We start from the raw sequence: 14,123 nt of genomic DNA on the forward strand, positions 1-14,123 counted from the left end.
TGTGGTGTCTAATCAACAATTATTGTACCTAGGCATTTATAATTGAGTCTTGCCAAGCAGATGATAATGGGAGCGATAGTTTGAGAAAATGGGGAGCATCTGAATAGCAAAGAGCTCCTCTCTATATTGGAGGAGATGCGACCATTGATCCATATACAAAGGTGCTGATTTATTTTCTTGTCTACAATTGTGTCGTCTCTCCTGCGTGGTTAATATGTTTATTTGATATTAATCTTAGGTTTAAGCACTGGATGAGGGAGGTGACTACTACACGAATTGGGATCAGTGCAGAATCCCATTGATTTGATTGAAAAACAGTTCCGGCTATAGGTTTTCCATGGTATGCTATTTGCTGGGCAATCCACAGATAGCAACAAACATTGTCATGTATTAATAGTCAAGATGTCGATCAATGGCCCTCTAGTGTCGAGCTAGTCAATAGAATGCGACAAGATGAGCATGGAGACTTACAAAGAAGTTGGGTTTGCTTCGATCACGTGTGTAGAGTAGTAGAGTGGACAACAATGGCAGCACATGTCTACAATCCTGCGTAAGACCAGCTAAGAAAATATCATTCAAGAAATGCAAAAAAATGCCATTTGCAAGATGAAGGAAGAGGACACTCAAGCGCAAATCATGTTCTGAGAAATGATGAATTTGGTGATGTTGGAAAGCGGACACCGTCCAACTGATTTTAGAGGATTCATGGTAGATAAGATTGAAGAAAACTGAAAGTTGTTCAAACTGTATTCAACGGAGGACCTGACAATGTTATAGAAAGAAGGGAACGCTCTTGCTTATTCCATTGGGAGAAAAGCTCGCACATCCACACCATGCAATACATGTATAAAAATTTCCAAGATGAACACAAGCCTATGTGTGAATTATGGCATTGTACAAAGAGCGAAGAAGTGGTAACAAGCTTGTACATGACTATACGAGCATGGTGGCTTTTGAAAAAGTGTCTGACTGTAACTTCTCGCAAATGGATTGTTGGCTAAGTTGGTGGCATGTGCGGTATCCTCAATGGAGAAAACACTTTATTGGGGGTAAATATTGTCAATCAATTTTTAAAGAAAGTCTTCTATTTTTAGAGTGCAAGTGCAATCCCTTAATACAAAATAAATTGCAGGAAGTGGATGATATGTCGTTTATTCTCAAATACAAACCTTGCAAAAGCTGGCTTGCCGACGAGGGAAACAAAGAAATTCTTAGCTTGTACGAGGCATGCGTGTCTGATCTATCAAACACATTGCTGCAAAGTGTCGAGATGCTTGCTTTTGTCGAGGGTAGATATCATGGAGCTGGGCCATCTGCAGAAAAGTTGCTCATCGCACACAACAAGGTCGAGCACTAGGACCGACTACTGCTGCTAGAGAGATTGAGGATGGGATTGTTAGTACACCACTCTGTCAGCAACTTTCAATGGAGGGAGATGATATTACAGCTGCTAGAAAGTGAAAATTGGCTACGAGAGTATGCTGTAAGAAGGAGAATGCTTTGCATCAACCTGAGTATCTCACACAGAACATCCCTCGAAATCATAGAGGTCTCCACACAACTGTTGGGGAGGGCGTTCATGTGGTCAAGGAACACGCGGATAGAATGGTGGTGGTCGAGACTGAAATTCATAAGATAATGTGGGTAATACGCAAATACCAAAGGGAAGTAGGGTTCAATGTCAAGGGTGGTTAGGATCCAGAGTCAGTAAATGCTAAAAGAAATACAAAGAACACGAGAGCAGGTGGTGTTGTGCCATCTTTTTGGGGTATTTGGACATGGGAGAGAGGAGATGACAATGGTCACAAAATGGGTTCAAAGGCACAATTCATGTGGTTCTTCAATATAGTGTAGATCATACATGGAAAATATGTAACACTGTCACTCAATGCCCGGATCCCAAGTATATGGCCAGTGGAAAAGAGAACAAACATGAATGCTACTGAGTTGCTGAAATTGGAGACAAGAGGCTCAACAATGGAGAAGATTGAAGTCAAGCAAACCAACAATGTGTGTAATCGTCCAAGAGTATCAATTCAAGCCTCCAAGAGAATTGAGTCGATAGTAAATATGGAACCTCGTATTGTGCATCACACTGTCTTAAAGGCCAACGTACATGAAAAATTCATGGTGGAGACATCTACTTCACAAGTCCGAGGCAAGAGGTATGTACATATTGCAAGTAGCCCGATGTGTACATGTGGAGATTTTGCAGAACGAGTGGCACACAACAAACCATATATAGCCTGCAAGTTTACTACAACTTCCTCTGCTATTTTGGCTTGGATTTAAACTACAATATGCGTATACATCAAAGCAAGCTAAGGAGTGAGGATCTGCTTTGTGTCTTCAACTGTCGTCGGGCAGTAATTAGATTGTGTGTGATCACATCCCCTTGTGCCAATATGCAATTATGGCACGAATTGTAACTGTTGATTTCCTATTGTAATTCGTTTTGTTGAAATTCATCAAATAAGATAGTAGATTCTGTCTTTCTGTTCTTGTGCTATGTGCCAAGCATGTTTTTTGGTTACTGCAAGTTATATGCTGAATTAATATTGTAAATTTTTATGGAGAATTTCGTTATCTAAAAAGGTTGCTTGTATCTTCTAGTGCCTCCAGTAAATTCAAAACATTCTATTTTTTGATGAGCATGTTGTTTTGAAGGATCAATGAGTTCGTGAGAATAAAAAAAAGCTTCCTCCAAAAAGCTCTCTCTATCAGAGGTGTCGAGAGCATTTTCGTTGAAAATATTGCTCCATGGAAAGGCTTTGGAAAAGCTCTCTCCCAAGCTCCCTCCAAAAACTCTCTTCGTTCCCATCCCCTTAAGCAATATTCTCTTTCTTGTGTGCCTTAAGCTTCGTCATCTTCTCCAAGCCGTGTGTGTTTCCATGCAACCTAATTCAAACAAGTGAAGGGTACGTTGGCATTCAAAAAGAGAAAAGTGAAAAGGACCCATAGGGCCATGTGAGACTTTTAAATAAAAGAACCCATTCACAAATTGAAGTACCAAAGGAGATTACAATCATTCAATGTTTCACATGCAAAAGTCAAATGTATGAAGAACTCTCTTCTAAGGCTTGTTTCAAAAAGCTAAAACTAACCATGCTTGGTTGGCCTTGTCATACCAAATTTAAACTGTGGGTGGCACATTTATCATGGATGACAACCAAAGCATTGCCATGCACTTCTTATAAATCTTTTAATATATGGCAAGACAAAAGCCTCATTGCATTGATTCCATTGAGAATTTACATTATTACATCAAAATCACACTATGTGGATTAGCTATTTGAAATGGCTTCAAGCCTATCTTCCAATTTGTGTTGCCACCACCCCCTTGCCTAGAATAGAACTGGATTTTGACGAAACAAAGATTGCCTAGGAACATCCAAACCAATGGTGTAGTAATCACTCTGACATTCTTCCAAAGTCACCACCAAAGTATGGTGGCCAATACTTCAATCCCAGTCTCAGAACCCAAACCTACAAAACCCTTCGACAATTCATCAACGAGCTATTGAACTATAACGCTTACTACATGGTATGCACTCATTGACAACCACACATGTGAAACTCACCATCGAATACCCTTAAGCAATTTGCTTCAAACTGACTGCTTGCACAACATCAATTTTTTCATGCATTGATCAAGCATGCATACATAGGGCCCTTTACACAGAGGCACAACTTTACGGCCCATGCACAACACAACCTCAATGAGACGCTGTCCTCTAGGAGGACTCGGACTAGGAGGGGAGAGGCATTTTGAAGCATTCAAACTGAAAAATATGAAACCGGAAAGAAGGGCACTGTTTTCTTGATTTTTGTGTTGTAATTGTGTCTGATTTTTTGATTTTGGCCACATTTGTTGATTTTGTGCTCTAAAAGTGAAGAAACTCAATAGCAAGGGCCAAATGTTAAAAATGAGCCCTTAGATGCGTGTAAATACACACATACTAAGGTTTTTTGCTAAAATTAATAATAAGAAGCGAAATAATCCGCTTAAAATTTGCAAATAAGAACTTTTCATTGAAAGTCAACTTCTTTTATTTATCTATCTAGTTTATAGGTTTTCTAGGTCAATTTTGCTATTGTTATTATTTTTTAAATTGATTTTCTAAACAATAAATGGAGACAAAAGCAAAAATTTACCAAAAAAAAATCGAAGAGAGGTACATGGACTCCAAAAAGAGACAGGAGTTTTCAAAAGTCAATTCGGGGTAAAAACGAGCAAGTTATGCCCAAAATTGAATAAGTTGCGAAAAACGTTTATAAGTTGGAAAAAGCTTGATCGGACAAAATGGACGGATTGGTGTATTGCTGTGTCCGAATTCAAAGTTTTTTGACACGATGGTCATCGGACACATGAGGTAGGAGTAGCTATGACGTGGGGGAATAAAACTGACTCGAGAGCCCGGTGATACGTATAGGCGAGACCCACTTAAGCCTTCATTATCATTTGTGAGTTTGTGAGAGAGAGAGAGAGAGAGAGAGAGAGAGAGAGAGAGAGAGAGCTACTTCGGTGCTATTTTCTCGTGATTCCCAAGCCCAACACGCTTCAAGCTTTGACATTAGATATGAAAGGTATGTTCCCTACCTAGTACACTACCTTTTGACGCCATTGCATGTCAAATCCGGGAACGGGAAAGAATGGTTAGACCTAGGCCGGCTCAAACCCGAAAACAACGACTACACCGATCGGAACAACTTATCACAAAAATCAAGGGGAGGGTCGTGGTTGACTAATACACCCCTAACTCTAATAGTCAATTTTGGGTCCCCGAAAAAACCCTGCAAGAAAAAATCGTGGTTTTACCATTTGTCAAAATGAACCCAAATTTGACCAGCACCATCAAGATATCAAAGCAATAAATGTGGTAAAGGAACTTGCATAGATGAGATGATTTACAAGGTTTCTCAATGGAAAAACTCCCGTAACACGAGAAACCGTCAAAATCAATGTAAAGCAGTAATGGGATTCTGAAATGACCAAAGAACTTACAGGGAGTTATGAAATGCATCATCAATGGGGAATGATGCATTGTACCACACAAAGCCAGATGATCAGGTGTCAAAGTCAAAGGATCTTTCCTGAGGACATAGTGACCCTATGGTCCACCTGACATTAGAGTTCAATGGTGAGTCACCATAAAAATGTTTGAAATAAGAGCATGTGTATGAATCGCTGCTTGGTTGAAAAAGGTAATTTTTTTGTTAGACAGGAAAAAAAACGCATTTTTTTCTCTCAGCCTTGCATCACTTGGTATTTGGAACTGTAAACTTGGCACTCATGTCCAACTTAGAGTAAAAACCACTCTTGAGGAAGATCTTGTGATGTGGAAGTCTCCATATGTTATATGACAAAAATCTCATAAACACAAGCCCTAAAATTAAGCCTAAACTAGCGAGGGTGACTCAAAACACAGTACAAAGTCATCAGCTAGCTCATAACACTTAAGTGTAAGGTGTTGCATGAGTTCACCTTGTTTAGAAGGTAAATATGAAAAATAAAAATAAAAACACAATTTTCTCCCTGGCAGAGTCAAAATGCTATCAACTGTGGAATTTGAAGCTATACATGTAGAACCCAATCTAATCAAGACCTACCCCAAAGGTTTCACACCCATTGGAAAAGTTCAAAACCCTCTAAGAAAACTCAATGCTTAGCCAAGAGACTGAAGTTGACATAACACATGCCCAACTGACCAAATTCAGAATGCGGATGGAGGAATAATCTCTAACCAATGTGAGAAGTGCACCTACGTAGTTTGGTGGTTGACAAAGACCAAATGTGGAAAAACCAACAGAGAGTAATCAACAAGTTCAAGGAGGAGTCAGACACAGGCAAATATTTAGGGAGGTATATGGAACATCTCTATGAAGCCAAAGTGGAAAAGGCTCACATGTGGTGCCAAGCACTTGAGCCAGATGATTGAAACCTCGACAACGACCAAACCTCCTATCCGAATCAAAACTGGAGCCTATAAGAGTACTGTACATCAGATCCATGCAGTTAACACTTCAAAAAACTCACCTGTGTAGAGGTTTGAGAAAAAAACACGATATTTTCTCTAGTTTGCATAAAAATTGATTTTTTTTCAATTGTTGAGATTCTGCATTATTTGTACATAAGTTTTGAACAAAGTGCCATAGTAATCAGCTTATCAAATACTTGGAAAATTGTTGAGATTCTGCATCATTTGTACATAAGTTTTGAACAAAGTGGCACAGTAATCGGCTTATCAGCAGATACATGGAAAATGAGAAAGCAGATACATGCCGCTCCTTTAAGCTCAAAGCCTTGAGCTCAAAGGAGCGACAGTTTACAAAGCAGCTTACATGGATACAGAGAATAACATGGTCACAATCGTCATGATCCCTCGCGAACCCTACAATCTAGCAAGGAAGCTGTCGATTAAAGAAGCATTAGAGAGAACAGATTTACTCAACTACTTCCAATTGCCACCATGCGGAGTTGACGTCCAGAGAGCCCATGAGCTCTGCACCAGCATCATGGAGGAGGGTACAACGAAAATCTCCGCCCTTGACAATGATAAAGTCCAAGTCAAAATCACCTCATAGTCGATTGCAGAAGCCCTAGGTCTATCGGACAGGGGAGCCATAATGAAAGGGAAGAAGGAGATGGGAGTGGAAGTTTTTATGAAGGGAGTGTTGCAACGTTTGCAAACATGACATGCCGGGAAGCGAAGTTTCCCATCCGCATGCTCATGCAGTTCTCTCACATCAACGACAATAAACCAGGTCGATACACAACACTCAATCATACAATAGCCACAACCTATAGCTGGGCTTAACAGCAGAACACGTTGGTGACCGTAGACCACACCCAATACCTACTCGAGTTGCTTACAAAGAAGAAGAAACATACAAAGCTCACGTACCTATCACTTCTAGAGGTTTTAACGAGAATAGCATATCAGGCTATCGGAGCTGCTCAAGACCTTCCAGAAGCTCCTACACAGGATGACTAGATTATGTCTCAAGAGAGAGAGAGGAAGAAATGACAAAATCAGGGTCAAATAACACCAATGACCCCAAAGCCCGCTCTATGACGAAAGTACGCAAGCCAAAGTCATCTGAAGGGGAGCAAAAAGACAGGAAGGGTAAAAAGCCCACGTCGATACCAAAACCTAGGAAAAAACTGGAGAAGAGAGGTTAGAAGAAGAATTTAAGAAGAAAAGGGTGGATGAAAGGGACTTTGGTGAAAAATGGGTGCCATGCAAGGTTCGCACCAAAAACCCATCGGCAATACTGCAGTGCAATTGGAAGAGATGTGGGCACATAGGGAGAAAGAGGAGGTCGCAAAAGAGGAGGCAAAGAAAGCAGAAGAAGATGCTAAGATAACGGAGGAGAGACCAGAGTCCGACAGCTCCACCAAAATCTCACACTCTGGATTTGACAACTCACAGAGAGATTTTGGTTTCGAAACGACGCATGCTCAAGCATCTCAAGCAAAGACTGAATTCACATGCGCAACACACACAAGGGGAAACAAAAGATCAGAAAAATTGTCCAAAGCCACAAAATCAGAAAAGTTGTCCAAAGATTAGAAAAGTTGTCCAAAGCCACAAAATCCGCTTGTGATAACGAAGGAGATACGATGACCAGTACCTATACCCAGCACATCAGCCAACAATGGAGCATGGTCGACCCATACTACCAAGCTTTACAGAGGGTGACAACTGATTTGTACAATGTGGCTATACAAGTGCATGTGCAAGATCACAATGTTGTCTTACCAATACAAGGTGAGCTCACAAAAGTTTATGTTGAGTTTCATACGCTAAAAACGAACAAGAGGAGCTGATTATAGAGGCCCATATTGCCTAACAAGACGCAGAAGAATCGGGAAATCAGCTGCTCCCGCAAAATTAAAAGTTAGCTTAATCTCATGAAGAAATAGCCGCTGCCAAAAGAGCTATTGCAGTCCACCAAGAAGTAACTAGTGAGTGGCAATCAATTTTCACATAAGTCTACAACCAAGCAAATACACTAAAAAACCAGCTGGCGATGGCGGAGATACAACTAGTCCGTACCGAGGAAGAGCTTAAGACACGCCACATTGTAGAGAAAATCAAGGTAAATCATTGATTCACAAGGCTGGCAGAGACAAGTACAACATAGTTAGACCCAGCTCAAAGATTTCTCAGCTAGAGCGGGTAGTTAGGGTGCAAGAGAGGATGCGTTAAGACGCCACAATTGTTGCCCTAGCTAGAAGGAAGCACTTCAAGCAGAAAATGTTGCCCTCAAAAAGAAAAATGAAGATCTGAAAGCACAAGCGGCGGCCCTCATGGCGAAGTTGAAGTGTAGACAACAAGATTTCCCAAACACAGGTGAACATGGAGACTATGACCAAGGCCAACAGGATGATTGACACACAGAAAGAGGGAGATGCCCAACAAGGACCCCAACAAACCTAACAGCAACGTAAACCTCTCAAGACACTCACCCTACTATAAGTAAAGCTTAGGGTAAAGAAAAGCAATACGCATTCCAAGAGATTCCAGAAAGCAACACAACCCAACAAAGAAGAGTCGAAGAAAGAACTGCAATTGAAACAGTGGTAGAAAGGGCATATTGACGAACTGAAAAAGCCATAACCGAGATGAAGGAAAGAATTTCGGGCACAAAGGAAGAGCGATGAAAGAAGACCATGGAATAGGAGATCCGTCTCCTCCATTCAGTCAATCTGCACCTCCTCCGACCCATTACCATAAATGAAGACTAGTATGCCCATTCTCTTTTACTTCCCTTTGATTAAGTATGAATGCATTTGCACGAAAGCCACAATGGAGAAAAAGATGATATCAGCTCAACCATAAGAGCACCAACCGGGTATGGTTGAGCTGACCTACAACACACTGCCAGAAGAAAATCATTTTTTTTCCGGAGTCACAATGCAAGTTCGATGCCCTAGACATGCTCTGTATAGTCCCGGCATGTTGCCTATGAAGTTTGGAGTCACGCGGAGTCAAGGATTTACATGTGGTGACGTAAGAGGTTTGCACAATAGAAGTTGAGACTTCGAAAGATAGTGCACATCTAGTGTCTTAGTGGAGTGTGTTGTGTTCAGACAAAGCCTAACAACCTCTTCGTGTGCCTCCATGTCTTAGTCGAGTCACTTGCTTCCCTAGATTGACATAATATCTTGGTTCTGCCATTTCCCTCTTGAAAAACAAGTCTTGAGTTCAACTCTCCTCGTCGGGTAGATCTTTAAGGTCTCTTGGGATAGTTTCGTACGATGTTAAAATTCTCTCCTCCTCCTCTCTCTCTCTCTCTCTCTCTCTCTCTCTCTCTCTCTCTCTCTCTCTTTGTGTGTGTGTGTGTGTGCGTGCGCGCACCATCACAGTTAAAGGACATCTTGTGGCTTAATGAAATGTAGAGGAGATAAAGCAAAGCTGGAACGAAGCACGCAGATGGAGATCAACTAGAAATCCCACATGTCACATCAATCAAGGGTGGGTTGAAGATCCGATAAAGGTATGTGTTTCTTTAAAGGCAAGCACAAACACACACTGAAGAGATAGCTATTGACTAAGCTTAGGTTAGTTTTGCCTTTTATAAGATACACCATCATTTATCAAAGGCACGACCTAACTATGGCGACCTAATTAATTCCTTTCTGACTTGATGGACTATATATGAATTTCAAACAGTTTTAAGAGGTTTACATTCAGATTTCAAGGCTACACCCACTCATCTACATTCAAAGACACGATCTCAAAAGCTATGCTCTCTGTGCTGCTAATGAAAAGGATTCACACACACAGTCGTGTAGCATTGTCATGAAAGGCTCATCATTCTCTCTCTCTCTCTCTCTCTCTCTCTCTCTCTCTCTCTCTCTCTCTCTCTCTCTCTCTCTCTCTCAGACTTTAAACAAGCAGAGTAGAAAAATTTACGTTTCACTCGTTTTTTGAACAAGCATGAGGAGCAAGACTGTCCTTGGTTCAACATCAAGGAGCAAAAATTCCCCGAAGAGCAAGGAGAAAGACCAAGATAAAGGCAAGGGGAAAGTGTTGCATGCTGTCCACATCATACAGCTGGATAATTTTGCAAAATCCACTACACAATGTCAACATTCTTATTGAAGATGAAGCCCCATTTTTTCTCAACTACACAATGGCAAAACATTCAAAACTACCTTAAACTAAAGAGCACTCGCACTCCCAGTTCCACAAAGCATTCCCGGAAGCCCTCTTTATCAAAGAGAAGAACGGAGAGACCTTAGCCACCGAAAGCATGGAATGAAATACCAGAATCTTGATTGGTACTTAAGAACCTTGGCCAAATAAGACAAGGGCGAACTAAACGTAGAAAAATGGTATCATGAGTTATGAATATGATGTATGTGAGAGGTGGAAAGGGAAGAAACTCTCCCTCTGACTTTGAGAGGGAGAAACTCCTTTCTTCATACATGTATGTGCTGTGCAAATTGACATTGAATTTCAACACAAAGATTACACTTCTTGACTCAACCAAAAAAAAGAAAGCAATGGAGAGAGAGAGAGAGAGAGAGAGAGAGAGAGAGAGAGAGAGAGAGAGAGAGAGAGAGAGAGAGAGAGAGAGAGAGAGAGAGAGAGAGACGTGTTTTAGCTCTTTGAGTCAACCTGATATAGGTCACATAATGAAGAGGCACATGTCTTGGACATTTCACCATCCGAGGTTTCCTCTTTCCCTTTTCAAGTGTTGTATAAAACTTTCTTTTTCAGAGACATAAGTGATCTACTTTCTCAAATAAAAAATATGAAAGGACGAATCACATGTAGACTATTCTTAGGTTTTGATGGTTTGTTTTGTTTTTGTTTCTTTTTTTTGGGGGGTTGGGGGGGGGGATTATACTATTTTAAGAATCCACCATGGTGCTTGTCAGCAAATAGAGGTCCAAGTCAAGTGAAATGTCAGGTAATTGTAATCTTTTAGGGTCTTAACAAGTTCTGTTGGCTGCTTTCACTCTGAATTTTGATATTGGCATCTTCTAATGTCCCCCCATATTCATTTGAACGTCTTTGTGTAAAATGTATACCATCCCCTTTGGGAGGAAGTTTGTGAGGCAGAAACATTACTAACCACCAGTAGGCACCCCCTCTATCAAAGAGAGTCCGCAAGTTCCGTACTTTACCCAAGTCATATGCATTTGCACAGAGAGGTGCTGCAATTTTCTGAAACATTGATTCGCAGACCTACATTAATCACCTTCAACAGCATATCAATAAAAAAGAAACCAAATGCTACTTTCTTATCCTGAAAAAATTATTTGCCTCAATGCCAAAATAAATTCTGATTTACATAGCATACACCAAATCTTCACTACTCTTTGAAATATTACCTCCCCCCTTTGCCGTGCATCAAGCCTGGCTTGACGTCTACGTCGACGATATGCATAGAAGTCAATAGTTGTCTGAAAAACATGTTTCATACATACAAACATAGCTAAGTTCTATGATTTTCAGGAATATTATTGACAACCATCAACAGAAATTATCGTCAATATGGCATCACACTTGACAAAAGATTGATGCTGGCCAACTCTCAAAAATTCACGGATGCAATAACCAAAAACCTCAAAAAAAAAGGAATTGCAAAAACGACAAACAAGCTAGAGTGCCTTAATCCTCTTCAGCATTGCCTCCAAACATCCAGCTAGTGCTACAGTGGACGACAGAAGCTAAACTAGAACCTCCAATAAAAAGAAATGATTCACGATGTCTCCCTCTGCCCTTGCACGGTGTACGAGCCACCTCTAACATACAGGTCATAGTATGCCGTCATATGTTCGTAGGGCTACAACTTTGCAGCCCATCTCTATATTTACTAAAACGACAGTGAGCTGCCAAAAAACGGTTAGGAGCTCATTGTCCGCAACATGTTTGGACCTCTCTCTCATTGTTTTTTAGGGTTTCCCCACCACTTTTTTGCTGTTTTTGGGGTTTCCTCATTGTTTTTGCGGGAGGAGATCACGAAGAAGATTTTCATGATCAAACTGAAGAAGAGTATGGGCCACCTCAGCCTACTAAGTTCGAACTTGAAGAGATGGAACTGTCAATAGCAGGTTGACGAGGCAACAAAGCAGATGATTAAAATTGCGAAGGATCCGAAATTTGCAAAATTTTTGTCTCAGCAATCCATCCCAGAAGTGCACATCAAGTGGCAGAAAGCCACAGAACCACCCATCAAACCAGTAATCAAAAAACCTCTTTCTCCGAGGATGTTTACAAAGCAAGAATTACAAGAGGTGGTTCAGAAACACATCAGTCGGTTTTTGGACGCAAACAACAAATCCAAAAAGCAAGAGAAAAAGCAAGAGAAAAAGCACAAGAAAGGGACTGACTTCCTGGGTTATTTGGGTCGTTGATCTTCTTTTGCATCAGCGAGAAAGCAGAAGAAGCGTGTACAATTTGAAGGACTACCAAGTTCTTCTTCTTCTTCTTCTTTTGACAGTTCTTCTAGCTCTTCTGACCCGAGGAGGAAGACAGAAAAGCCAAAAAGCGAAGCAAAAAGCAAAGCTTCGGAAAGGGCAAGAAAAAGGCAAGGAAGCCCAGATTTTGCCCAGTTTCTGGCAGTTCTACAGAAGAGTCATCTCAGATAGTTCGGACTCCGACGACCACATGTTTTATGCAAAGAAGAAGCCTTTTCATAGAGTCAACCAATATGACTTTCTCAAAGACAAGCAAGAAAGTAAAAGAATTCAAAGAAGGTGGACAGTCGATTAAATTTGGATCCTTTTCTGGGTTCCGAGATGCTCCGAGGGCTTTGGCCTTCATTCAGCAGTTTGACATAGCTTTCTCTGGAGGGCTTTACTCATAGCACTCCAAGATGCTCGAACATGGTGGTCCACTCTTCTTCTGAGGAAGGAAGCTCCAGTTAAATGGTTGAAATTCAAAGGCTCTTTATTTCTTCTTGGCTGACTCGAGAGTACGAACGAGATATAGGAACCGCTTGGAATCATCTTTCGATGACCAAGGGAGATTCTCTGGACGCTTATTGCGAAAAATTTTGGAACTCTTTTCTACCAACCTCTTCATTTAAGAAGGTCTCGTTTAAGGAACAGATTGAGCGGTTTTGCTGCGGACTCCCTACATATATCCGAGACTATTGCCTAGAACAAAAGTATAATTCTATTCAAGAATTGATAGGTCATGCAAAACGGAGTTTTGCGATACATTCGAGAAATTTGACTTACCCCACTGATGAGATCTTAACTCAGAGAACCCAACAAACTTCTAACAATGAAAGTAGAAAGAGAAAGAGTTCCCAAGAAAAGAAAGACAAGGATACACGACCCCCGCTCACTCTTCGAGAGAGGGCCAATTACATCAAAGAAGGGAAGTGTTTTGGATGCGGGGAACATGGGCATGTCTCCGCAAAGTGCAAGGAGTTCGAGAGCAGCGGAGGAACGTGGCAAAAAAGGCAAGATGAAAGTAGGACTGGTTTCAGATTGCATGGGTACACGATTGATGAACGTACAAAACTTTGTTGAGCTTGGCACAAAGTGAAAGATCAAGAAGCCCTGATTTTCTTTGATGGAGGAGCCAACGCCAACTTCATTTCACCTGAATTGGCGGCGCGGCTCAAGATTACGCCCGATTGTATGAGACCACTAGCATAGGCAATTCTAGCGGCACCCGAACGGGACATCGCCATTACACATGTCATTGGCAAACTTCAGTTGCATTGTCAAGGGTATTTGGGGCACGAGGACTTTTACGTAATGCCCTTGGAAGGTTGTGACGTCCTCCTTGGAGTTCCTTGGTACCATAAGAACAATGCCGTGGTCGGTTATCGGGCGAAGAAAGCGACTTTGACTAATGAAAAGGGTCAAAAAATGGTACTTGATGTGAAACTGAAGGGCGAGTCTGTCCCTATTGTATCGGCTTCGGCCGTTTCCAAATTAATGAAATCCAGTCTATTTGTTTACTCGATCTACTTGAAAGAGTTAAATGATAAACACAAAACGAATATGTCTGAACTTGATAAAGAACGCCAAGATTTTCTCCACACTCATGCCGATTGCTTTTCTCACGGCCTGCCAGGCGAGTCTCCACCATCTCGTTCCGAGGATCATACCATTGATCTGATACCTGGAAGCACACCACTGAACC

At 41.2% G+C, this 14,123-nt stretch overlaps 1 protein-coding gene across 5 annotated transcripts in view; it reads right to left on the bottom strand.

Moving 5' to 3' along the window:
• Positions 1 to 3,089: 3,089 nt before the first annotated feature.
• The window catches only part of LOC147445238 (uncharacterized), a 150,610-nt gene continuing 139,576 nt past the window's right edge, over positions 3,090 to 14,123 (bottom strand). For 2 of the 5 annotated variants that reach the window (XM_086524800.1, XM_086524798.1), the window contains 2 exons: positions 11,351 to 11,422; positions 10,592 to 11,204 (listed from right to left, as the gene is read on the bottom strand). In XM_086524800.1, the coding sequence (XP_086380926.1) occupies positions 10,941 to 11,204; positions 11,351 to 11,422 (336 nt within the window). In that variant the 3' untranslated portion in view covers positions 10,592 to 10,940. Of the gene's footprint in view, positions 3,487 to 10,591; positions 11,205 to 11,350; positions 11,423 to 14,123 lie in introns of those variants that run through there. The other 3 variants (XM_086524802.1, XM_086524799.1, XM_086524801.1) reach the window with 3 other exon arrangements.

The sequence above is a fragment of the Adiantum capillus-veneris genome, chromosome 12, assembly GCF_014529385.1.
Source record: "Adiantum capillus-veneris isolate H3 chromosome 12, ASM1452938v2, whole genome shotgun sequence".
NCBI classification, from domain to species: domain Eukaryota; kingdom Viridiplantae; phylum Streptophyta; class Polypodiopsida; order Polypodiales; family Pteridaceae; genus Adiantum; species Adiantum capillus-veneris.